The 26,821-nt window shown below is 41.6% G+C and overlaps 1 protein-coding gene across 2 annotated transcripts in view; it reads right to left on the bottom strand.

Moving 5' to 3' along the window:
* SH3BGR (SH3 domain binding glutamate rich protein) overlaps nt 1-26,821 on the bottom strand; it is a 63,890-nt gene that overhangs the window by 35,949 nt on the left and 1,120 nt on the right. Inside the window, exons 1-3 of one of the 2 annotated variants that reach the window (XM_059392362.1) lie at nt 21,760-22,090; nt 14,512-14,697; nt 7,943-8,023 (exon numbers count right to left, since the gene is read on the bottom strand). In XM_059392362.1, the coding sequence (XP_059248345.1) occupies nt 7,943-8,023; nt 14,512-14,697; nt 21,760-21,804 (312 nt within the window). In that variant the 5' untranslated portion in view covers nt 21,805-22,090. Of the gene's footprint in view, nt 1-7,942; nt 8,024-14,511; nt 14,698-21,759; nt 22,091-26,821 lie in introns of those variants that run through there. The other variant, XM_059392361.1, reaches the window with a different exon arrangement.

Genomic DNA, 26,821 nt, shown 5'->3' with positions numbered 1-26,821 from the left:
AAAAAAAAAAAAATGAAAAAGAAAAAATTAAATTAACTGCAAGACTAAAAAAAATCACAGGAAAAAAGCCATGAGTTCCGTGCTTGGCTTTCTCCTCCTCTGGAATTCTGCTGCTCTCCTTGGTATTGAAACCACACTCCTTGGTAGGTGAACTTGGTCTCGGCTGGATTTCTTGTTGATCTTCTGGGGGAGGGGCCTGTTGTAGTGATTCTCAAGTGTCTTTGCCCCAGGCGGAATTACACCGCCCTTACCCGGGGCCGGGGTGAGTAATCCGCTCGGGTTTGCTTTCAGGAGCTTTTGTTCCCTGAGCGCTTTCCGTAGAGTTCCAGAGGACGGGAATACAAATGGCGGCCTCCTGATCTCCGGCCCGGAGGAGCGGAGAGCCCAGGGCCCCACTCCTCAGTGCGCCCTCAGAGAACAGCGCCCAGTTACTCCCGTCTGCCTGACCTCCGGCCGCGCTCCGAGCTCCCCGAGCCTGCGACCGGTTCAAGGTAACACGGAGCTGCGAGATTACTGTCGGCTCTGTCTCTGTAGCCGGCTTTCCCGTTCCAATACCCGCAAGCTCTGCGACACTCAGACACCCCCGATCCTTCTGTGACCCTGCGGGACCTGAGGCCACGCTGACCCCGCGTGGGCTTCGCCCCGGTTTAGCCTCTGGAGCGATGTCCCTCAGCGGAACAGACTTTTAAAAGTCCTGATTTTGTGCGCGGTTGCTCCGCCGCTTGCCGGGAGCCGGCCCCTCCCCCCGGGGTCTATCTTCCCGTCGCTTTGGATTCACTTCTCCGCCGGTCCTACCTTTCAGAAAGTGGCTGATTTTCTGTTTCCAGAATTGCTGTTCTTCTTCTCTTCGATCTGCCGATGGATTTTCAGGTGTTTGCAATCTTTAGATAAGCTATCTAGCTGATCTCCGGCTAGCTGAAGCAGTCTCAGCTTGCTACTTCTCCGCCATCTTCTCAACAAAACCCAAAACTCGGGGGTTTTTAACAGAAGAATCAGGAAACAGAACTTGGGGCAACCATAGCTACTAGGAAATGAGGACAGAATCCTGGACAGGAGAGAGGGAGCCCCAAATGCTGCAGCCTTGCCGTTGGGAATGTTAGAACCTCCTTGGATGGCCACGGTGAGAAGAACAGTACTCCCTGTGATGTGGGGTTTCTGCCATGCAGTAGTCACCCCCACAGCATTCTGTGAACGTAATGCTCTAATGTGGGCATGACTGCCCTCATCTTCATCAGCCAGAGGAAATCCAATTACATACGTAAGTGGAAGTTTGTTACTGATATCTTAATAATATTCCCCTGACCAAAATAATGTATAAAAGACCTTGATCCTGGGCACCTTGGTGACTCAACTAGTTAAGTGCCCAGCTCTTGGTTTTAACCCAGGTGCTGATTTCATGGGTCATGGGATCAAGCCCCAAGATGGGCTCTGTGCTCAACAGGGAGTCTGCTGGTGATTTTCTCTCCCTCTCTTTTTCTCTCAAATGAAATCTTAAAAAAAAAAAAAAAAAAAAAAAGACATTGATCCTAGTGATTCCTTGCCTGACATTTGACAACCACAGTATAGGTTATCCATCATAATTTCAGTAATTTGCTTTAAATGTCAAATTGATCATATCTTATGTCTTTCATTTCAATCTAGCATGTTCTAGAACAATAGTTTACACCTAGAGATTCCCATCACCTACATACAGTTGTATTACTATATAGGTGTTTAGGACCTAGTCCAGATCTACTGACTCTCCTCACTTGATGTTCTCGATATATTCCTACCATACATGGTAAGCGTGTGCTTGGCATTCATGGTATCTTTCATGGGGCATTGCTTGGTATATTCATGGTATAATATGTTTCTGGATAATTATCTTATATCAGGAGTTTTCCTCCATTCATCCACTTTTTTACAAATAAGATACAATGTTTTCTAACTTTGAAAACAGGCTTAGTGACTATGTTTATAGATATCTTATCTAAAACTTTTTGGACAGAGTTTATTGTTTTGTTTTTGCATGCCAGAGAAACAACCACAGTTTCGTATCAGGTGCATTATTCTTGTTAGAATCCCCATAAAGACTTTTACCTTCAAAAAAATCATTAAAAAATTAACCACAGTTATTTTAAGTCTTTTGTCATCTACAGTTGTTTTTCTTAGCTTGTTTCATTCTGCTGTTTCCCTGAAAGCTTTTGCAGTCCACTACAAGCCAGACTGCTTCATTCATTACATAGAATGACCCAGAGCCCCCGAGAAAAGGACTATATGCCAGGTACTTTAGGGTATAGGCTTCTGATGGCAACAATTAAAGATCATTGAGACCATACCAGTGGACTGAGACAGGATTTCCAGAACCCTAGCTGAGAAGCAGATGGATTCGTGAGACTACCAACCCCAGATCCAGCAGAATGAAAATTAATTACATAGAAATGAATGAATCAGGGAAGGATGAGTACGGTTTTTGTTTGGTTTACTGTTGATGTTATCTTAATGTCCTATTTTCTGAATATATAAGGAAACCCTCTGTCTTTCCTGTTAAGCTTTTTATAAATCACAACAATGTGGCAGACTATTTTTGTACATTGAAATGAGACATTTGTAAGTGATATCCCCTCTGCCTGAGCCCTTCGGAACTTGTAAATTCTTATTTATTAAGTCTTTCTGTGTTTCATGGCAATATCGCTCTCTGCCTAGGTTCCCTTAGAATGTGTAATCCTTATTGCCAGGACATAACTGGAAACTGTGTATACAACCAAAGCCTTGCCAGGAGTGTGCTATTAACAATGATACTCATTTAATCAGATATGACCAGATGGTTTTAAAGAACTACGGTTGCCTTTACGGAGCCAGTGCTTACTGGCAAAGCCCTCATCGGGAAAACTGTCCTCATACTTGGCCCCGTACAGCATGCTTTAGACAAAAACAATATTCCAAAAGAAAAATGCTGAGTATGTTACTTAATATCACTTTATAAGCATACATTGTCTATCTAATTGTTCAAGAGTATCTATTTTAAGGATGAGATTAATTTCCTTGCTGATACTTATCCACAATGTTGTTTACTACAAAGTGACACTGTGGCAAATAATATCATTTCCATAAATCATCAAATGTGTGTCTTCCCAAAGGGCAATTGAAGGACTTTCCCCACATGTGCATGCATAAACACCTATAAATCCAAGCAACGCTGACAACACCAGAGGTTCCAGCACAATCTGTGCTGCTAATTAGTGCAGTATCTGCAGATATCATATACGTCCTGTGAGCTTCAAGCCCCTCCTCTGGGAAGATAATAATCAGGACTGGACGGTCTCTTAGCTCTCTCTAGGCTGGGTTTTATAATTCCATGGCCAGACCTTTCTTTCACTTAGTTAAAGAGAATTTCATGCAATATGACAAGACTTAAGCACAGATCAGGGCGGGATATAAAAACTGAAATTAGATATTTTTAAAATGGGACAAGATAAAACTTAGCAGAGGCTGAAATAGATTTATATATCTTAGTAGGATATATTTCAAAGGATAATGTTTTTTAAACAGCCAGCTATAGAACATTCTAAAAAATGTGATACCAATCAGGCATTAAAAGTACAAAATAACATACACATTGCTCATGGAGATAAATATGCAATATATATATATATATATTTTTTTTTTTTTTAATTCATGATGTTGAATAAGGAAAGGTTAAGTATAGGCGGAGAGAGGAAGGGGCCCCTGGCTAGGCTCTAAGGCTATTCCTGGCAGGAAGAAGCTAAGCCAGAGAGAACAAGTGATCAGGGAAGAGACAGGACCACCTGGCTGTGACGTGAGGGAGCATCACTCTCTGAATTACATTGTAATTACAGAACATGACCAGACCTCAAAGAAGTCAGTCATTAAGGATGTTATCAATAGTCCACACGCAAACCAAGATGGCACAAGAATCTCAAGGCCACAAGCTTCCTGGTCAAGTTTTTGATGAAAAACTGCCACTAGAAGCCCTCAGTGGCAATCCATTCAGGAACGACCTCATGCAAGAGAGCTGCTTCTTTCCCTTCTGCTCTCACCCTCACTTAATAAACTTTCATTTCACTTCACCCTTTTTTGTCCCTGAGATTCATTCTTCTACTCTGTGAGACAAGAACCCTGCAATCTTGCAACAATGTTGAATGCCCCCAGGGAGGGAGGGAAGCAAAGTAACCTTATAATTGCTCTGTAACGTTTGAGTTGTTTAACCAAAGCAAATACGGCATCACATTCATTTTCCAGAGGCACGTATGTGAATACTAAAATGAGTCCCTCATTTAGTGCTTGTTAAACAGAAGTGTGCGTCAGAGCTGGTGCAGCCACTCTGGAAAACAGCATAGACATTCCTCAAAAAGTGAAAATAGACCTACCCACGACCATATTATGCTAAGTGAAATAAGTCAATCAGAGAAAGACAATTATCATATGATTTCTCTGACATGAAGAATTTGAGAGGCAGAGCAGGACATCATGGGGGTCAGGGGAGGTGATACAAGAAGAGATCAGGAGGGAGACAAACCATTAAGAGACTCTTAAACTCATGAAACAAACAGAGTTGATGGGGGATGGAGGGGTAGGGATAGGGTGTCTGGGTGATGGACAGTGGGAAGGGTATGTGCTACAGTGAGTTGCATAAGACTGATGATTCACAGACCTGTACCCCTGGGACAAATATTACATTATATGTTCATTAAAAAAACAGATTGACCCCCCAAAAAAAGAAAGAAGTGTGCATCAGAATCAACCAAAGAACTTTTTTTAAGTGAAAATCCTCAGGCCTCTCCCAGTAATTCAGAATCAGCAGGTCAAACGAACTCTGACATCTGAATTTTTAAAACTATACAACTGTTTCTACAGCACAGTAACCTGTAATATAAAACTGTACCACTTAAAATGAAACCAAGCAAAAGATACACAAATGGTCATAACAGCATTACTCATATAGCTCAAAAATGAAAACAATTCGAGTATTCATCAACTGGTAAGTGGATAAGTAAAATGTGGTCTCTCCATACAATAGAATATTATTCTGCATAAAAAGGAAAAGAAGTCCTGATACATACTAGAAAATGAATGAACCTTGACAACATTATGCTAAGTTAAAGAAGCCAGGCAGAAAGAACAAAATGCTGTGTGATTTCATTTCTACAAAATGCTGAGAAGAGGAAAGTCTATATAGAAGAAGTATATCAGTGGTTCCTTAGGGCTGGGAGCATGGTTAGTTTGAGGAATGGGGTGTAATAGCTAAGGGGTACTGGATTTGGGGGGGGGGGGGGTGACTGATGAAAATGTTTTGGAAGTAGATCATGGTGATGGTTGCACAAATCTGTGACTATACTAAAAAGCCAGTAATTGCATACTTCTGGTAGGTGAATTTTGTGATGACTGAATTACAACTCAGTATTATATTTTTTTTTAAGATTTTATTTATTTATTTGACAGAGAGAGATCACAAGCAGAGGGAGAGGCAGGCAGAGAGGGAGATAGAGGGAAGCAGGCTCCCTGCTGAGCAGAGAGCCCGATGTGGGACTCGATCCCAGGACCCCGAGATCATGACCTGAGCCGAAGGCAGCGGCTTAACCCACTGAGCCACCCAGGCACCCCAGTATTATATTTTTAAGACAACAACCAAAAATTAAACATTTAATTTCATTATATAACTGAGAAGTAAATTAGACAGAATTAACTGACTAATTAACTGAATAAATATGGAAAGGACTTAAGAGAAGGATAGATAATGATACTTGCCTTTTTTAAAATATTTTATTTATTTGAGAAAGAGAGAGTGTGAGCAGGGAGAGGAGCAGAGGGAGAAGGAGAAACAAACCCAGACCAACAGCAAAAGTCCGCAGTCCCGGATCCCTAACAGAAAGCCAACAGATCATCACTAAGTCAACCCATGGTAAAGCTTACCACAGAGAAAGTTATGACCATGGATCTAGACCATCCATTCAACTTTTTAGCAACTTGTTCTTAGATAACCAAGAGTCCGCAGACATCTTAGAAAACATCTTACAGAAAAATAAAAAGGAACCAGAAAGGAAACACAATGGTCACTTGTTTGTCCTCACTTGACTCGATCTCTCAGAAGCGTTGGACCCTCGTCCATGAAAAATGCTCCTCCTTGGCAGCCTTCATGCCACATGCTCCTGGTCTCCTTCTGACTCAGACTCTCCATCTCAGCCTCTTCAGGTGGCCTCTGCTTCTCCTCTACCTAGCTTCAAGCTCCGAGTACCTCCAAGCCCACCGTCCTTCCTGTCAACCCTCCCCCTTTACTTTAGCCCCAGCCACATGGCAGCAGACCCCACATGTGCATTTCTTCAACCAGACCTCAGTGAGACACACAGCAATCTGCAACTGCCTACCTCACTTCTTCCATTAGATGTCTCATTCAGACCTAAAAACCCCCTGAAAAGTCGGTCCTCCACTAAAGTGAATGCATACACCCAACAACCAGAAACCCCATCCCCACACCCACATTCAATCTATCAGCAAGTCTTACCAATTCTTCCTCCAAAACAGACCTAAAATCATCCACTTCCATGCAGTTCTATCCCACCACCCTAGTCCAAGCTGCCATGAATTCTCATCTGTATTACTATGGGATTATGCACCCTTTTAGTCCGTTCATCCCACAGTAACCAAATGACTTTTCAAAAAGGAAATAAGATTACTTCTCTGCTTAAACCACTTACAATGTTTCCACTGCAGGTAAGACAGAATCCAGAGCACCACTATGGCCCACGGGATGTCCACCTGCAACTCCCACCTCCTATGGTACCTCCACCCTTCACTGCAGTGATGTGGGCCTCATGGCAGTTTTAGAACTTTCCACATTCTTTCCTGCCTCAGGGACTTTGCACTTGACCTTCCCTTTGCCTGAAACAGTCTTCCCTCTACCTTTCCTTCTCGTCTTCAAGACACAAGTGACCTGAATGTCCCCACCAAGAAATGTACCTTAACACCAAGGCACCATGTCTTAAAGTAAGTAAACTAACATGACCCCATTAATAAACACCTATACCAAATAAAACTCCCATACCAAACTCCAATGCCAAATAAAAAAGAATGAATTGCATGTAATAGCTTTTCTTAACTGTGAATAGCATATATGAAATGTGTTGTGTTTAAGTTGGTCAAAGCCAAAAAGGTGTTTCACTAAAAGGGAAGATTTTCTTCCTTGTATAAAACCTTATTAGCAATTGTGAAATCTACATGTTACCTTTGAAGAAGGAATTGCCACTAGACCTTTGATGTTAACCTAGGCACTAAGAGGTCCCGAGTGGCATTACCTAAAGAATGCTGACCTATGAAAGACAGCACAGCCACATGCCTCTGAGACAAACCCATCTCTATAAGGCAAGCTTTTGAGTTATTTCTCCTACAATAAGAATTAATTTGGACTCAGTTTTCACAAATCTCTTTTGAAATGAAGCTGAGGACAAGCTAACAAATTAAGGAACAAATGAATTAAACTAATGCATACTTGTCTTGACTGGTGGAGAGTCATGTGTGAGATTCTTGGGAGAAGTAATGATGCAGAGGCTGGTGCATGGTGATCTCCATCAGACAGATTCAGGATATTGGCTTTATCAGCCTAATTCTGTATTTAACTAACATAATTATGTGTAATCAAAGATAAGACAATACCAGAAGAGAAAAAGAGGTTGAGATTTATCCCATTCTTGTGTCTGGATTTCACCCTTCCCCTCTCTAAAAAAGCAAAGTCAACTCATTTTAAATAGAAAGAATTAATACAGGTGATGTATTATCATAAAATTAACTAAAATAAGCTACACATGTATAAGACTTCATCATAATAAGGAATATATTTAAACTATGTGAATGTAGAGATCATCATTTATTAAACAGTCTTGGAGGCTGATTTCTAGCTTCATTTATTATGACTTGTGTGGAGACCCAGTGGGGAGTTCAAGCTTACCTTTGAGCCTGGAGGGGGAGCCAAACCCAGAAATGAATAAATAATATTCTCTTCTTTTGCAGAGAAGAAAGAGTCAAAATCCTGGAAGCAAAGAAAAAGAATGTTTAAACCCCACTGCACAATTGTGAGCCAGAATATTTGCCTAAGTTGATCATTTTTATTAGTCAGTAACTTGGAAGATACAACTCAAAAGTTTATCCCAGTTTGTTTTGTCAAAGATGACTAACCCCAAAAGTTAAGAAATCTCTAACCATGAACTTTAAGTTCGTTTTTATCATTCCACTTTGCAGAATACAAAGCAGCGAGAATAAGCGCGCGCGCACACACACACACACACACACACACCTGTTTGTGCTCAGGAATTGCAGACAAGACTCAGATATACAGAATGAAAGGATTCTCCAGAAGTGTCATATCTTCAGCTGGTTTCCTTAAAATTTGGCCCCATGGATTTGGACCCTGATCAGCTGAGACTAAGACAACACAGGGTTTCTCCAGAGTTACTGTAATAGCTTCTACGGGACAAGACCCATCTCAGACCTTTTGACACCAGCTGCCACGGGATCATGGAGGGCTTATGGTGGCACCTGTTTTGGCAGAGTGGGAAGAACTACAGAGTGTGGTGAAACCTGGTAGCTGATTGAAATCTGGAGCTCAGTGAAGCCCCACTTTGCCCCCCACCATATGCCCACCCGGGGGTCCAGCCCTAAACCCTCTCTTCAGGAGCATGGTTGTCAGGAGCCCAGAAGAGTTTCATTTCATATAGTTAAAACATAGGAGCACTTCCCCAGACGACTCTGTCCCCAGATGTCTCTGTCATCGGGGCAACGATCAGTTTCTCCACGCACTAAGGACAGTGCGTATGGCCCAGTTTGAACAGAGGGTGCTCGAACCAGCTTAGTGTTACTGCCCACTCTACTCTTACGTGTGTTAAGAAGCGTAAAACCAAATACAGGCCACGGACGTCAGGAAGAAAACGTTATGTATTCTTGTGTGTCAATCTTACCCAAAGCTTTATTATTTTCCTACCTGTTGCCCAGATTCACTCAGTGGCTAATTATACTCTCTCACATGGAATGCATTTTTGTGAGTTGCCTCAAATCTTAGCTGGAGGAACTAGAGCATCAAGGGCAAGTGGTCATTTGGTATGGATTCCTGGAGCACGCATACGCAGGATGTTAAAGATTACATGATAGAGGGGCGCCTGGGTGGCTCGGTCAGTTGAGCACTGGATTCTTTGATCTCAGCCCAGGTCATGATCTCAGGGTCATGGGATCGAGCCCCACATCAGGTTCCATGCTCAGTGGGGAGTCTGCTTGAGATTGTCTCTCTTCTTCTCCCTCTGCTACTCCCCCCAACCATGTACTCACACACTCTATCTCTCTCAAATAAATAAATAAATCTTTTTTTAAAAATTATATGATAGAACACATTAGTAGTAGTAGTAGAGAATAGGTGAAATACAATGAAGTAAATTTATTCCATTTTACAAAAATTCCATAAAGATCTGTAACTTCTCTAGTTGGCCAACTCTAGAAGCTTTCAAATCAAGAAAGGTTTTCTTTTTTTTTTTTTTTACAAGATTTTATTTATTTATTTCAGACAGAGAGAGACAGCATGAGTGGGGGTGGGGGCTAAGGGGGTTAAGGGCAGAGGCAGAGGGAGAAGCAGACTCCCCGCTGAGCAGAGAGCCTGACACAAGGCTCAACCCCAGGACCCTGGGATCACATCTTGACCCCAAAGGTAGATGCCAACCGACTGAGCCACTCAGGTGCCCCAGAAAATGTTTCTTATCATTGAGTGAATTGTCTTTTGCTTCAACTTAGGTCTAAATAGCTTCTCTTTTTTTTTTTTCTTTCTCTCTGTCTCTTCTTTTTTGCCAAATAGCTTTTCTAACTTCCAAAGACTGAACAATAATTTGTCATTATTTTTAACTTGACACTAACAAATAGATTCAAAAAATAATGAGTATGAAATGGTTTTTCAACTACCAGGTATGATAGTATAGCAGATTAGAAGCCCTGAAACACTGTCTCAAAAACAAATTTTTAAAGTCAGATTAAGAGAAGAAGTATGGACACATTGCTGAGCTGATAACGGAAAGATCATTGCAGGTGAGACCAAGGATTCTAAGAATAAGCACATACCAAGGCAGAGTTTCTGATACAACCAGTAGATCTTTGTGTCCACTTTGATGCCACAGAGTGAAGGCAGGAGTGACTGAAGCCTAGAGCCTAAGGGGTGGAGTTTTATAAAAGGAGGGCAGCAAGGGAGCTAGTGAAGGAGCCAGGCAGAGGGGCAAGGAAAAAGACAGTTTCCCCACAAAAGAATGACAGTTAGACTAACAACTGGCTTCTTAACACCAACACAGAAGTCAGAAGAAAGTAAAATCATAATTTAAGCATCTTTTTTTTAAAGATTTTATTTGTTTATGTGAGAGAGAGCATGAGAGGGGAGAAGGTCAGAGGGAGAAGCAGACTCCCCACGGAGCTGGGAGCCTGATGCGAGACCCAATCCTGGGACTCTGGGATCATGACCTGAGCCGAAGGCAGTTGCTTAACCAACTGAGCCACGCAGGTGCCCATAATTTCAACATCTTTAGAAAAAACAACCATTGATCTAAAATTTTAGACCCAGTGAAACTATTTTTTTCAGTGAAACCATTTTTAGACATGAGAGTAAAACAGACATTTTTCTGAAAAATGTTATTTTTCAAACAAAAATTTAGAGAATTTACCACTAATAGTCACTTAAAGAAACTTTTATAGTCTATATTAGACCAAAGGAAAGTAATTCCAGATGTATTATCTATGATGCAAGAAGAAATCATGAGCAAAGACATTAATAAATATGTGTGTAAATCTAACATTTAACAAGTATTGACTATAAAACAATCACTAGAAATGCCTAATTTGTGGGGTGGAATGAAGGCCAGCCACCTAAAGTACTAGAAAAAAAAAATACATGAAAATAGGGAAACAGTGATTAAGATCTTAAGGCTCTTTTAATGTTTGGTGCACACATAGTTGTACATTTTGTTATTCCTCTTTAAGCTCTGTATTTTTATCACATGATACATTTTATAATAAGTTTTTAGTGATGTGAAATAGTTTGTCCGGTAATATCTATGCTCTGAGAACGCTCTTCCCCCTCCCTAACTGGGCTTGTCTTCTGCCTCCCTCGCAGTCCTGAGGATGCTTGCCTCTGCTGAATGACCAAGGTCCCCTTCGATTGTGTTCAGGCCCAGGCAGGCACCCAGCCTCTACCTGGGCTAAGACCCACAGACTCCAATTTGGCATTGACAGACATGTCTGTATTACCAGTTAGTATCCTCTGCCAGGCGGGTAACCTGGCCTCCACTGCGCCTGGCTTTCCACCGGGTGTCTCCTTTCTCTAGCTAATGGTTGTCAGCCATGCCCTCGGGATAATATCTTCATCTGTTCTGCATAGATAGAGCAGCAGGAGTTCGCGCTGGCAGGAACAGGATGGTACTCAGAACTACCATCGACATCCAGTCCCCTTAGTGCCGTGGTGCGAGAAACCCACCGCCCGTCCCTAAGGTTCCTGCTCCCTGCCACCATCATCAGACGAGGCACATGAGTGACCATTCGAGATGAGACCCGTGATTCTACATACATAATAATTATTCTTACAGGAGGCATTTCAAGCTCGTGGGAAGACACATTGACTGACCATCCAGATTCACGCCCTTTTAAACCTGACAGGACCTTGGGAACCTCCTTTCAAAATCTGAACCTACAATACAAATAATCATTTTTAACTATTTTCTGGAAACCAAGTCCTCTACCTCATTTATGCACTTCTGTTAAGAGTGTCCACAGACTGGGGCGCCTGGGTGGCTCAGTAGGTTAAGCCGCTGCCTTCGGCTCAGGTCATGATCTCGGGGTCCTGAGATCGAGTCCCACATTGGGCTCTCTGCTCAGCAGGGAGCCTGTTTCCTCCTCTCTCTCTCTCTGCCTGCCTCTCTGCCTACTTGTGATCTCTGTCTGTCAAATAAATAAATAAAATTAAAAAAAAAAAAAGAGTATCCACAGACTGCAGAAAAGCAAATTTAGCAAAGCTGTTCATAAGATACACTACTAATACCTCTCTGAAAGCAGAAATGAAAAGAATTAACATTAACAGTTAAACAAATAATTTATAGGCTCAGGACACCGGGGTAGCTCAGTTGGTTAAGCATTCAACTCTTGATTTTGGCTCAGGTCATGGTCTCAGTGTCCTGGAATCAAGTGCTGAACTGGGCTCTGAGCTCACAGGGAGTTGACTTCAGATTTTCTCTCTCCCTTTCCTCTGACCCTCCCCCTGCTGGCACACACGCACTCTCTCTCTTTAAAATAAATAAATAAAATGTTAAAAATAATAATAAGGAAAATTTATAGACTCATCTCATTAGATCCATACTTGTAATAGGAAAAAATTATAAAATAATATCCAAAATATTCTATTACAAAATAATATATACTGAAATATTACAAATATATATCCAAATATTAGAAAATAATCTTCTTAAAAAGTAGAAGTCTTTTTCTTAGGAAAGAGGAAAATTTTTCTTTTTCTTCCACAACTAAAATGAAAAAAAAATCACTAGATCACACCAAAATGGGATAAGAAATGACTTTGAGGTTTTCTTTTCATAGAAAAAGTAATTGCAGAACTTTTACCCTAAGAGTTAACATACATTAAAAGCTACATATATCAATATTTTATCTACTATAACTAACCTTAATTTAAAAGGACAATTAAAATAAGCAAAAGTAAGAGATTTAAAATATTACTTTCACTGGAAAGTATCAGAAGAAAAAATGAAATTATTCTTTTGATAATTTCAGAGTGCAGAAAACTTTTGAAAGTAAGACTCAGGATCAGGAAACAGAAAGAAAAAGGATTCAGGAATTTGTCTTGACAAAAAATGTTTTAAATTCTGCATTCTAAAAAAAAAAATCACTTTAAAAAGCCAAAAGAAAAAAAAAAAAAACACGGAAAAAATTTTTGCAACATCTATGGTCATAAAAGGGCAACTTTCCCTCACAAATGAAGACTCTTACAAACCAATAAATATTACTTGTAACCCAACAGAAAAATAGCGAATCATAAGGGGGGAAAGATAGCTTATAAACATAGGAAAAGAAGCCTCACTCACATAGACAGAAATCCAAGTCAGCTCTCATGCTCTGAAGTTCTTTGAGTTTTTAGATGTTTCTTTTCTTTTCTTTTCCTTTCTTTTCTTTTCTTTTCTTTCTTTCTTTTTTTTTTTTAGTTCTTTGCTTTAATCTATATGACCATATTTCTTTAATATGAATTATTATCGACGATTTATTTAGCTTCTGTGGTATTTCCTGAACTGTGTGTATATTATTTCTCCAGAGAAAGCAAAACTAGCACAGGATTCAAAGTAATGAGAATAATTTCACTGATCTAATAACTAAACTCTTCTCTTTTTCTATCACAGGCTCTTGCTCTTTGGGCATTCTTATTGGCATCTCCAATTCTCTCTCATATTTCTTTACGATCTCCAATAACTTCTTTGAACTGGTTTCCCCACCTGGGTGGCTCAGTCGGGTGAACATCTGCCTTCGGCTGAGGTCATGATCCCAGGGGTCCTGCGATGGAGCCCGGCATGGGGGCTCCCTACTCAGCAGGGAGTCTGCTTCTCCCTTTCCCTCTGCTCCTCCCTCTACTTACACTCTCCCTCTTTATCTTTCTGTTGACTCGTCCCATTTGACGCTATTGAGGGCACCACCTCCCCCCTCCTCCCTTCCTCCATCATCTCTAAATGTTTCTTTTCAACAATTTGATTTATTAAACATAACTATAAACTCTGGAGGCAAAGGTGATTTTCTGGTGAAATGAACTATTAAATGTATAAAATAAAATTGCTGTTGAATCAAAATGTCCAGAAGAGTTTTTAAGCTATCTAGATACATTTCCACAAATTTACCTTGCATCTGTATTAGGATTTGGCTTCTGCAAATAATTCTTTAGAAAAGTGAAAGCCGACCCTGTGTCTGCCTGGATTCATGAATGCGTACATCGTGAGGCTGATCAGAATTCCTTTCCAACGAAATGTATGCTCTGTTTGTATGAGTGACCTGCACTCTTCAAAATAAAATCAGGGACCTAAAATAATCCCAAGAACTACCAAATCACCATTTTATTGTTTCTATCCTTCTGTGAATCTTATATATTAGTGACTCACAATGGGTCTACCATGCAGGTATTAATAGAAATAAATCATGTCCTGAAAACCATCAACAAGTTCCAATGCTGCCTCCAAATTAGCCTCTTTTTTTTTCAAGATTTATTTATTTTATTTTGAGAGAAAGAGAGTTGTGGGGGAGAGGCAGAAGGAGAAGGAAAGAGAGACTCTCAAGCAGACTCCCCACTGAACGTGGAGCTGGACTCATTAACCTGAGATCATGACCTGAGCCCAAATCAAGAGTCAGATGCTCAACAGACTGAGCCACCCAGGCATCCCCAAATTAATCTACTTTAAACAATTTCGGATAAACATACATGCAGAAGAATTTCCTAAGAAACCAAATACTCACCCCACAATACTGCTCTTCGTTGAAGATCTGGGGAGGCAAAGGGATTCCATTTTGAGGTTTTTTCTCTCCAGGAACATTCTCCCTCATCCACTTCCTATTGTCTTCATCTCCAGCAATGTCTAATTCCTTAAAGTCGATCTTATTAGCTTCCAAAAAGCCTACTACTTCTTGCTGCTTCTTCCTAATCTGGTCAAGAGCAGAGAAGGATTACTATTAGACTAGGGGTTTTTTTTACAATGAATTCTGTTGTGCTGAAAAGAAATTTTAAAAAATTTTAAAATTTTAAAAATAAAAATAAATTTTAAAAAGACTAAGGGGTTTTTATGGTTTGCTTATATTTACATAAATTAAATCTTTTCTCCAAGTATACCATACAACACAAATAATCTTGCTATTTTTTAAACAAGGAAAATGATAAAGTCACACCTTTTGGTTATAAAAGGTCAACAGAGTCATTGTTTAAATTCTAAAATTTTAATCTCACCAATGTTTCAGTCATGGTATAATCAACCTAATATGAATAGAGAGGTCCTCATCATAGCTTTTACTTGAGGTCTTCGATATGCTTTTAAATTCTCTGCTAAGCCTTAATGCCAAAAAAATAATAATAATAATAAAAATTGGTTATGAAGAAAAGGGAGGACTGGGAGAAGAGCAAGAAGGAAAGATTGAAAACACAATTCCCCACGAAGCTCAAGTACACCCAACTAAAAAAGCGCTTCCCTCACAGTTATGAAAATGGGCATGTGAGTCACATTGAACAAAAGTGCCTTCAGAAATAATCAAGGAGATTGGAAAGCGCACGTGGAGAAGAGTGAAAGGCAAAAGGACAGAGGAAAAACCAGGAAGACCCAGTAGCTGTGTCTCCCTGTCACAAACAGCAACGCAGTCAAGGACCCTGTCCTCCCTCAGATTTCTCCGTTCCACACACACGGAGAGCGGGACGCCAGCCTCGCCTGAGAGACAACTCTTGGTGCCCCTTTCCCCACCCCGGGCTCTCGTCTACCAGCCACTATTGCTCAGGAATGTGGCCCTCTTCACAGATCAGACCTCCACCCCCAGAGATAACTCCAACCATATTCTCTCTTCAAAGAATTCAGTCCCAAAATGCACAATGCCCTCTTTCATCCACACTGGTAAACACCGTGCTACTGCATGGACCCTACTTAGGAGCCTCTGGGAGAGAGGTCTAGAGTGGTCCACCCACCAGTCATAAACACCTGTTTACCCACTCTACTCTGCACAAGACAGTGTACCAAGTTCTTCGTGTGAACAGATTCACAATCTGCTTATGTGGGTGAAAAAAATGCAAAGAACTCATTTGTACATTCTAGGCAGTGAATGTGCTGAAGATGATCAAGAGGCAAAATAAGTCATTTCTTAAAAATCAGCATAAAATATTAGAGATTTTCTTTGACACGAAAATAATATCTTAATTGGTTAAATCTTCTCCATAGAATGTTGCCTCATATCAAAACAAACCATTAAAACTGTTTTATAGGGTGTGAGGCCCCTGTCATTCTCGTGTAACTCACTCATCAGTAGAGGTACTAGAATTTGAGAATCCCAAACAAACATTACAAAAGGTTCATGCCAATCCCAAACCTAGGATCTAGTCTTAATGGCCCTTCTTTGGGTCAAACCCAATTCCTTTCATAGATTTGTATACCAAAAAAAATTTATTTTATTCACTTTTGCCAAAATGAATGAGCCTATCAATGACTCGTGTGTAGAATATTTCTTTCTTAATATAAGGAAAAATAAAGTACATATAGATTCTTAAGCCCTGGAAGCAGGTCACAACCAAAACCAAATTAAGTTTTGGATTATGTAGAATTTGGTGGTAACATTATTGTATATATTCTATGAATTATCAATATGATAAAAATGAATATAAAAAATATTTTACAAGTAAATGTAAATTGCAAGTAAAATTGTATATATAAGTTAGTTATCCAGGTTTGTAAAAATGGTAATCACACATTTACTTTTTAAGTAACATTTATTCCATCAACATAGCAAAGGTAATGCATCTAAAAGTATTAGATCTATAAATTGAAGGCCACTGTTAGCTACAATACAACACTTAATCAGTAAGACTCAGTTTGGAGCAAGTGTGGACAAAAATAAAATTAAAGTCCTACAGAAAGGTGTGGGGTGACAGAATTTCCCCTAAGCTTCTGGCACAAGCTTCTGGCACATTCCTGAGTGTCACATTTATCAAAAGCAAAGGAGGAGCTCGTGTTTCTCCCTCATGTGCCCTCCCCCAAGGCTAAGCTAGCATAGCCCTCAGACCTTCTGCTCCTCGTCACCAAAACTGCGCTCCAAATTCCATAGCTTCACAGCTGAATTTCTGAATATTACAAAATCCCATCAGACCTGATGACAGGTCATTGGAACTAAATTACTATTTTAATTAATCATGCTTTCTATACATACTCTACACCTTGTCCATAATTATCTGTGCCACTCCATAAATTACTTATTCCTTTGGCTATTTCCAAAGATAACTTTGTGGTTTGAAGAGTACAGATTTCTTCATTTTAGGCAGGTTTACTTTTAGTTAAAGATTCAGAAGGCAACATCCTTTATTCTGTCTGGGATCCCAAATTAGCCTGGCCGCCTCACCAACATTATCTCCACCTCTATTAATCATGCCTCAAGACTTGAGATGAAACAGAAGGACTTCATTTTATTCCACAATTTCTGAATAGGTGAAAAACCGTTCCCCAAGTCCTGACTTGTGTTTCTGCAGTTAGAAAGTCAAAGAGGGATGGAGAAAATGGGAGGGGAAGATCTGTTTGCTGTTACCTCTTGCAAGACAAGCAATTGCATCTGCAGGAACTTAACCAACTGGTAATTGCTTGACCTTGTGTTAATTGCTATTTCTCAGCCCCTCAGCCCTCAAAAAAAGAGAAGAAAAGTAAAATCGGTCTCTATCCTTCCCAAACACCAGTACTTTATACTGGGTTAAAGGCATCATTGATCTTGCTGTTTGGAGCACCTGAGTTCTGCTGGGGGCTAAAGTCGAGTCTTAGGATGAGCCCAGAGGAGGAGAGAGCAGTGCAAGGAGTACATAAGCTCACCTGGTGACATAGTCATCTCTGCCCATACCCTGATGACCACCCTGCGTGGGGGCCCCCTCTCCCACAGTCTTCCCTCCTATTCAAGGAGCCCCATAGACCCTCCCAGGCAAAGTGCAACTCTTCTCCATGTGGCCTCCCCAAGGACATCAGAGGACATCAGCTCCCTTTGTGGCCCCCAGGGGAGAAGCATGCATGGCACCCAGAGGTTCTCACCACAGACACCATCTCCTCCCCACCTCCTGCCCCTTATCCTCCCTCCAACAGCACCATGGCCAGTGCTGGTCCCACAGGCTGTACCTTCTTTCCGGGCAGCCCCTCTGGAGGATCTGGGGTCCCTGATGTCTGGGTCCCTATGGGTCTTTGGGACTTCAGCAGAGGCTCAGAGAGCTCAGTGTTTCCTATCCTGTTATATTTATTCTTAAGAAAGTGTTCTTTTGGGGTACCTAGGTGGCTCAGTGAGTTAAAGCCTCTGCCTTCGGCTCAGGTCATGATCCCAGGGTCCTGGGATCGAGTCCTGCATCGGGCTCTCTGCTCAGCGGGGAGCCTGCTTCCTCCTTTCTCTGTCTCTGCCTGCCTCTCTGCCTACTTGTCTGTCAAATAAATAAATAAAATCTTTAAAAAAAAAAAAAAGGAAAGAAAGAAAGTGTTCCTTTCCAGAAGTTGCCGGCCACTGTTGGTTACCGTAATGTGTCAGAGTGATCTTTGAGTCATTTGCTTGGCACCTCCCTTTTATTGTCTTGTACACTTAGGAGCTTTTCCGACCAAGGTCCTGCACTTAGTGAAAAGCACACTGCATTTGGCTACCTGCATTTCTCCCCTGGCTCAAAAGGCTCCTGTTTGAGCAGGGGTCCACTCCTGAATGACCTTTTCTGCAAAATGGGAAAAGCACCACCCTCCTCAGGTTCTGGTGAGAACCAAGGAACATCACATGATGTCTGGCCGAGAATCATGGACAAGGTGAGAGCCTGCACAGGGTTATCTCACTGATTTGTCCTGATTGCCAAGCCAGGTTAAGTAATCTGATCACCATTTTAAAATAACAAAGCTAAGGCACCAATGAATTAAGGAATTTTCCAAGATGTACACCAGGATCCATTTCGTTCAAGGGCAGAGTTTGTGCCCACTATATTTACACTCAAGCAAGGCTGGAGGAAATGATGGAGAAACTCAGGAGCCACTCTCAGTATCTATTTTCAAAGGTCATGGTTCCAAGGGCTGTGCATAAGCCCACTGTGGCACTGGCCTTTGGGAAAACACAGACCTGTTCCCGCAAGTTCTCTTCACTGCGTTCCTTCATAAATCGGTAAAACGTGTGACATTGCCTTACCGACAACCATTAAGAGACATGACACAGAGCTGCATATGCATAAGCCCTTATAAAAAGACATTTCCTTTTTCATTTATTTCATTCATCCCCTAGAAATCATATGACCTCACTGACTAAGTTACAGGCAAGAATCCATTTTTAAAGTGAAGAGACTAAAGAAACAAGTACTAAAGTGTTTGCAGACCAACCACCACACACACTGGCAGCTGCTCTGGGGTTCTCCTGCAAAGAAGCTTCTCGGTGAAGTCCCCCCACCCGGGGAAAATCATTAGCACTGATACCATGGAAATAATCAGTTGTCCTTCTTTAGGATAACAGAGAAATTATTCCACCCATTTGACTTGGGACAATTATTCTGACACATAATCATCACAGACTCACATATACTAATATTAGCTAATAATTGTAACAACTACAATAATACTGATGAACATTAACTAACATTGGAGTGCCTGGGTGGCTCAGTTGGTTAAGCATCTGCCTTCAGCTCAGGTCATGATCCCCAGGATCCTGGGATGGAGCCCTGTGTGGGCTCCCTGCTCAACAGGGAGACTGATTCTCCATCTTCCTCTGCCCCTCCCCCTATTAGTGCCCCCCCCTCTCTCTCTCAATCTCTTTCTCTCTCTGTCTCTCTCAAATAAATAAAATCTTTTAAAAATATATTTTAAACATTAACTAACATTAGCTAACAGTAATAATACCTAATACTTAAAACAACTATAATATTAAGTAGCCATATGTAATAATCATAAAATTAACTAATAATTATAATATGTATTAAGCATTGATTAAGCATGGGACACCATGTAAGGCACCCAGGGGCTTATTTCCTAAATCCTCATGGCAATGCCATGAGATGAATACTATTCTTACCCTCATTTTACAGATAAGGAAATTGAGGCTTAGCAAGATGAAATAACTTTCCCAAGGTCAAACAGTTCTAAGTGACAACAAAACATTTACTTAGGGAACCAGAATTAATGTGGCTTTTCTAAAATCCTAGAATGAACAGTGCTTCTCCAGCCCCTCTGAGGCTAACTCAATCATATGCCCAGACTTCAAGAATGTAAGACGTCAAATAATCCTAAGAACTCCACAAGTTTGTCCACCATCTCTGGAAGCAGGCATCTCACATGTGGTCTATAGAACATGGAGATTAGTCACTGATAAAAGTTTCCATAAAGCATCATCAGGATATTGAAAGCCTACTAAAGCCATTTTCTTCAGTAAAAATTATTTTTAATCTAATAATCCAAAAATGTGCTCTTTATGGATCAACTAAAAGTTTCTGAGGTCATCAACAGCCACAAAAGATTTTGTGGTTTTACATCTGGAATTTTTCCTCCTCTGTTTCTGTTAAAAGATGCTCCATAGATACTAAGTGGTTGCTGATGGGCTGTGCTCAGAGGAACAACCAGCCTCTTCTTTCTTGTTCTCTTCCTGTCCTCTGGAAACTGCATGAACTTTCAGGGCTGTGGGTGGGGGCATTCAAGAGCCAGCACTGGGGCTGCTCCCAGCCAGCTGCTGGCCAAGGGTATCATCCCTGGCTGAGTGAAATCCAAGCTTCAGGATGGCCCAGGAACTAGATATAAAAGGAAACAGCCCCCTTGCCGGTGCTGTTTCATCAGGACTGATGAAATGGCTTCCTCCTACACCCCCAAAAGCCTAAAATGCTCCCAGAAATGTCAGTCTCCAATAGATAACTGCAGGTTCAAGCCTAAAATCAAAGACTGAAGCATTGTCAAGGAGAAGTGGCAGCTTCAGTTGCCCTTGTTTCTTCAGGCAGGTCTATCCTGCACAGAATGAAGGCAGAAATTGGAGGGGGTAATTCTGAGCCTGGTCCCAGGGAAAGCAAAGGCAGCTTTATGGGGTGGGCTCCTCACACCTATTTTTGGCCCATTTGAATTCCTAGAACTTTTGAAACTGTGGCCTTAGAGATGTTTGCTCTTGTCACTGTGACATCATTTTCCCCAAATAATACTATTACACATGCTAACTTTACACTTTTGGTATAGTTACATCACACACGTAAGTACAATTGACCCTTGAACAACGCAAATTTTAAAGAGCATGGGTCCACTCGTACACAGATTTTTTTTTCTATAACTACCAAAAGTATGGTAAATGTATTTTCTCTTTCTTACAGTTTTCTTAATAACATTTTCTTTTCTCTAGCTTACTTATTGTAAGAATACATTTTATATTACCTATAACATACAAATATGTTAATCAACTGCTTATGTTGTCAGTAAGCCTTCTGGTCAACAGGAGACCATTAGTGAAGTTTGGGGGAGTCAAAAGTTATACATGGATTTTCCACTACGCAAGTGTGAGTGCCCCTCACCCCTCACCCGAATTGTTGAAGAGTCCACTGTAATTACCTCCAGGAATCATTTTGGTAATCTGCTTCATCACACCCTCCAAATATTGTGACACAAAGTGTCATTTATTTGCAACTTTAAATTAGTCTACGCCTTACAGAATGATCGGCAGAAACACTCCACCAAAAAAAAGGCTTTGATTCTATAATATATGCGAACACAACACAAATCACATGTTTAAAAATTCTAGTATCACACACGCCCCCTTCCTGGAATCCCTTTCACACCCAGCTAGCCCGGATCACTCATTTTCCACACGTCTTCAACACGGTTAAAGCAAACGCAGAAAGCAAAGGCACGCAGGCTTGCTGCGGAGCCACGGCTGACTTACACTCTCCTCACAAAAGAAACTTCAGGCCTACGCTGGGCCAGACCCGCTGCTTCTACTTCCCGGTCTGAGTTTCTCAGAAAATCCAGCAGTATGAAAGCCCCACCAATTCCAGCAGACACCTACCGCTATGGACCCAGAAGATGTGGCAACAAACACTTTGATAACCATTTTGACAGTCGGAAAAAGGGCTCCCCCCAACACACCCCCGTGAGGGAACGCGGCGTTAGACGGATCCCGACCGCGGTCCCGGCCGGGCAGGTAGCAGGCAGAATAGCCAGGTAGCAGCAGGCGCAGGTGCCAGGTGCGAGCTGGCGGCCGCCCAGCGCGGTCTGAGCCCCCGAGCCTCCCGCCGCAACTTAAGCCCTGCGACTGCCAGCAGCGGTGCGGGCGGCTCGGGCTTTCCCGGCCATTGGCCGGGGGCGAGAGGGGATCTGCCAGGCGAAGACGGGATTGGTGGATAAAAGCAGCCACTGACTTTAAACGCCGGACAACAGCCCCTAAAAGGCCAGGCTGCGCCGCGCACCAATCAGGCCGCCGAGCACCAATCAGCGCTGCGCAGGCATAGACGCCTGAGGTGACAGCGGAGCGCCTGGGCGCTGGAAAAGCCCAGAAGACGCCAGCTCCTTCCCTGGGGAGGCTGCGTTTGCAAGGCTTTGGGCAAACGGACCGCAAGGATCGGAACAGCCACACAGGCCTTGAAATAAGCAAAGGCGTCCTGACTTTCACATTTTCCAGTCGGTTAAAACAAAAAAAATAGGTGAACTCTTATACAAGAGATGCCTTTAGATGTGGCCCACTTCCAGTTTTCTCCCTTTCCCACCTGCTGCTCCTAAAGAACAAAGCTGACAGACCACAGAGGTGTAAGGTTTCACTGACATCCCAGACAAGGCAGGGCGGCAGAGGCAGGCTGTCAGCAGGGATGAGTTCAACAAGAGAAATGTCTTCACTATCTCAGAGACATGGGGAGAAAATAAATGTTTGTAACAGTCTCTCTCCGTCTTCTTTATGTACATAATTAAATCGAGTAAAAAGCCCAAATGCTACCGTCCAATTTTTCTGATGAGTTTCAAAATCAAGCTCAAGGACATAGGACACAAAGGCACCAAGGGGTCATTTACTCCTCTTAGATAACTGAGTCTCTTCTCCTCTCTCTCTCTCTTTTTATTCTTAAGTCCTGTGCTGCTCCCTGAGGAGGTGGTTACTGGCATGCTGGAGCAGGGAGGGGTCTGGAAGCCTTATTTACCTGCCCCCTTCACCAGAGTCCCAGGGGCCTAGAGGCCTGCTCCCCTCCCCTAGGACAGGTGCCTTTGCTGAGAAAGGACACCCCATCCCTGCAACATAGCTCAAGTCCATTTATGTAGAATGAATGAGATGACTGACATTTAACTTAGAGCCTCACTATGCAAAATTGCTCCCCAAATTTAGGCCCTTGCTGAAGATGATTAAGGGTTCCCCAGATTTAAGTCATTAAGATTGTAAACTTTATTTTCAAGCCCACCAAAGATTATAGGGCATTTGTGCTCCTCTTTCTTGTATTTTCAAAATCATAAAGCAAGTAAATACTATTTTTGTCATACAAACTTTTATCAACACCTTAGTCTCAAATTCTACCACATAAGCAAACCATTTTTCTCCAAACACGATTGAAGAGAGTAATAAACTATGCATATTTCTCAATGGTTTTGTAAATTAGTAACATAAACTGTAGTTGATCCTCATGTGCCCTAAAGAGTACACACCTGCTGATCATACAGGGCAATGCTGCCTTTGACAATGACACACCCCCTCCATTCACATGCCCTAGGGAGAAAGAATAGCCTATTTAAAATGAGAGCTAATAATTTTTAAATGTTTGCCATGTGCCAGGGGTACTCTAATTGTTTTGCATAAACCACTCCCTTAATCTGCACAACACTAGCACTGGGTCCTACTCCCATTCTTTCTCAAGGATGAGGATAGGAAATGGTGCATCCAAAACATGAACCCAACCCATCCACACCAGAAAAACTCCTAACATACTACCCTCAAATTCCTAGTGTACCCTCTTTACACAATGGATTATTTTTAGAAGTTTACCTCTTTAATAATGACCATGAAAATGTACAAATTGGGACTTTGAAAACTCTAACTGAAAGATCTTTTCATGACAGTGGCCCCAATAAACTTCAAGATAATTAATAGGAATACGAAACATTCCAAATAAAGCTCAACAAATCTCTGCTTAAAATAAAAGCTCAACAAGTCTCTGCCTTAGAAAATTCCCTTTAGGAATGCCTGGGTGGCTCAGTCAGTTAAGCGTCTGCCTTTAGCCAAGGTCCTGATCACGGAGTCCTTGGATCAAGTCACACATCAGTCTCCTTGCTCAGCAGGGAGTCTGCTTCTCTCTCTCTCCCTCTGCTGCTCACCCTGCTTGCGTGCGCTCTCTCTCTCTCTCTCTCTCTCTCTCTGGTAAATAAATAAATAAAATCTTTTTTAAAAAGAAAAGAAAGAGGGGTGCCTGGGTGGCTCAGTAGGTTAAGCCTCTGCCTTGGGCTCAGGTCATGATCCCAGGGTTCTGGGATCGAGCCCCGCATCTGGCTCTCTGCTCAGCGGGGAGCCTGCTTTCCACGCTGCTTGTCTCTCTGCTCACTTGTGAACTCTGTCTGTCAAATAAATAAAATCTTTTTTAAAAAGAAAGAAAGGAAGGAAGGAAGGAAGGAAGAAAATTCACTTCAAAAAAGCTGTGTGCTCTACTGAAGAGGCAAAAGTCTTTCATTTCACATCCCTAGCCCTAGACGCTAAGTGAAATAACATTACTTACTTTGTTAAAGAATTATTTTCAGCTTTATTTAAGTATAATTGACAGATATAATCCTAAGATAGCTGAAGTGTACATCATGATGATTTGTGGAACATACACTCTATGAAAGAAAGATTTCGTCAAATTTTAATGATAAAAGTGTGAGGTATTGACTCCAAACTGGGCAGAGATTCTCAGATGATCTTAAAATAAATGATACCATATGCTATGTTTCTGTTTACATAATGTGATAGGTAAACTAAAATGAGAAACGGATATTTGTATTATGTAGAATGACAGCAGTGATCACCAGAGTAACAGCAGTGACTTGAATAGTGTCTCCCCTCAAAATTCATGTCCACCCTAAACTTCAGAATGTGACCTTATTTGGAAACAGGATCTTTGCAGATGAAATTGGTTGAAGATCTTAAAATTAAATCATCCTGGATTTCGGAATCTTAGCCCAATAACTGATGTCCTTACAAGAAGAGGAGGCACACAGAGAGAGACAGAGAAAACACCATGTGAAGACAGGGCTGCAGAGACAGGACTGATCCTGCCATGAGCCAAGGAGCATGGGGACCCAAAGAGGCAAGGAAGGATTCTTCCCAGGAGATTTTGAAGGGAGGGAGTGTAGTCCTGCCAACACCTTGATTTCAGACTTCTTGCCTCCAAAACTGTGAGAGAGTAAATTACTGTTGTTTTAAGCCACTGGGTCTATGGTGATTTGTTACAGTGCAGTTAACCAAACTAATACAGAGAAATAAAGGTGCAGTTACTATTTAACAGAATTCCTAAAGGCAGTTCTTCGGCTTTGTACTCACTGGGTCTCTCCTCTTTCATAACACACATGGATACCGATGGAAAAGAAACATCCCCTTTCAAAGGCAGAAACATTGGCTATAGACAAGAACAGCTAGCAAAGCAGAAGAGAGACCATTTGGATGAGAAAGGAAGCTCTGAGGGACCTCCATCTTTCAGGATCCTCCAGTCCTCAGTACAAGGGTTGGAATATTCACTTAATTATAAGCTGTCACTTTTGTTACTGTCCTGGGAGCACCAGCAGCCATAAAGCCAGCATCTTTCAATGAATGTCAATCTAGGGTGACACCCCTCTGCTGTATGTCCTCCTAGAGATGCTGCCCAGCTCACCACCAACAAAAAGTGCCACCACCCGCCTTCTAGGGATAACTCGCCACCTAAAGTTGTTGAAACACAGCCCACCAAAATTAGAGTGGACACTCTAACAGCACAAGAAGGAAGGGGTGGTGGTGTGAAGGGGAAGGCTTGTCCCCTCCTTGCCCCTAAAAAACTAGATCTAAACAGAGACAGTTTGGAAACACCCACTATCCCTACTACATAAAATCCAAATCAAAAACTCTAAGTGGTAAATTTGACTGTATACAAATATCAAAATACATCTAAACAAAATTTAAAACAAATTGGAAATATTTACAAACCAAGTTTTCATATAGGAGACCTGAGTGTCACAGAACAGCGAAAGTTCTACAAAGATGGACACCAAGTGAAAAACTGGGCAAAAGACAGGGAAAAGCAAATAGCAAAGTCCAAAATGCCCCTAAAAATATTTTTTAAATGTTTCCTAGCAAAGATGTGAATAAAATTCAAGTGTCAAGTTTTGACACTTGGGCAAACATCTTTTAAATAAACAAGATTAAAAGATTATCCCCATTGTTGGTTAAAGATTGGGAGACATTTGCCTAGAAGGCAAACTTTCATGTACTTTCAGAGAGCCTCAAAGTGGGCATTTCCTTTGATCCTTCAATTTTCCATGTAGGATTTATTCTAAGGAGTCAGGGGTGACGTCTGTTAATCTAAACATCAAACTGTGAGTTATTTTGCCAGCAAATGGATTTAGTCAGGGGTAACAAAGAATTGCAGCTTGGGACATTCAAGCCATGGCAAACCCTTAGACAAATCCAACAAACAAAGGAGAGGAACATGATTTTATGGAGAAGGAAGTTGGGAGGGATTCAAAAGTCCCTCTGAGAAAGCAAGAGTTCAGGGTGATGACTCTCTCGCTGACTTGAGTAACCAGGGTGGCCAGTTTCTTGTAGGAGAGGCCATGCACATCTTCCCCTCTTGGGCCCATAATTGATCATTCCTTCCTGTTGACGCTCTTCTGTTGGGGAATCTGTAACCGACACTTCTGTTGGAGCCTGTAACTGAGTTGAATGACAAGGGCTTCCCCTTCTAGCCTCAGACCTACTTTAGCGACTTTTCCCTTTATTAATTTTCACACCTTAAATAGACTCACTTCTAGGGACATTGAACATGGCATTAATACATATGGGGGAGAGAAAAGGAGCAGAAGGCGGAGAGAAAGAGGAAAAGTAATATAAATGTTCATTAACTCTGCCTATGCAGTCGCTCAAAAGTCCTATG

The sequence above is a fragment of the Mustela nigripes genome, chromosome 2 (genome assembly GCF_022355385.1).
Source record: "Mustela nigripes isolate SB6536 chromosome 2, MUSNIG.SB6536, whole genome shotgun sequence".
In the NCBI taxonomy this organism is placed as follows: Eukaryota; Metazoa; Chordata; class Mammalia; order Carnivora; family Mustelidae; genus Mustela; species Mustela nigripes.
This window is presented reverse-complemented; position numbering and strand designations above follow the sequence as displayed.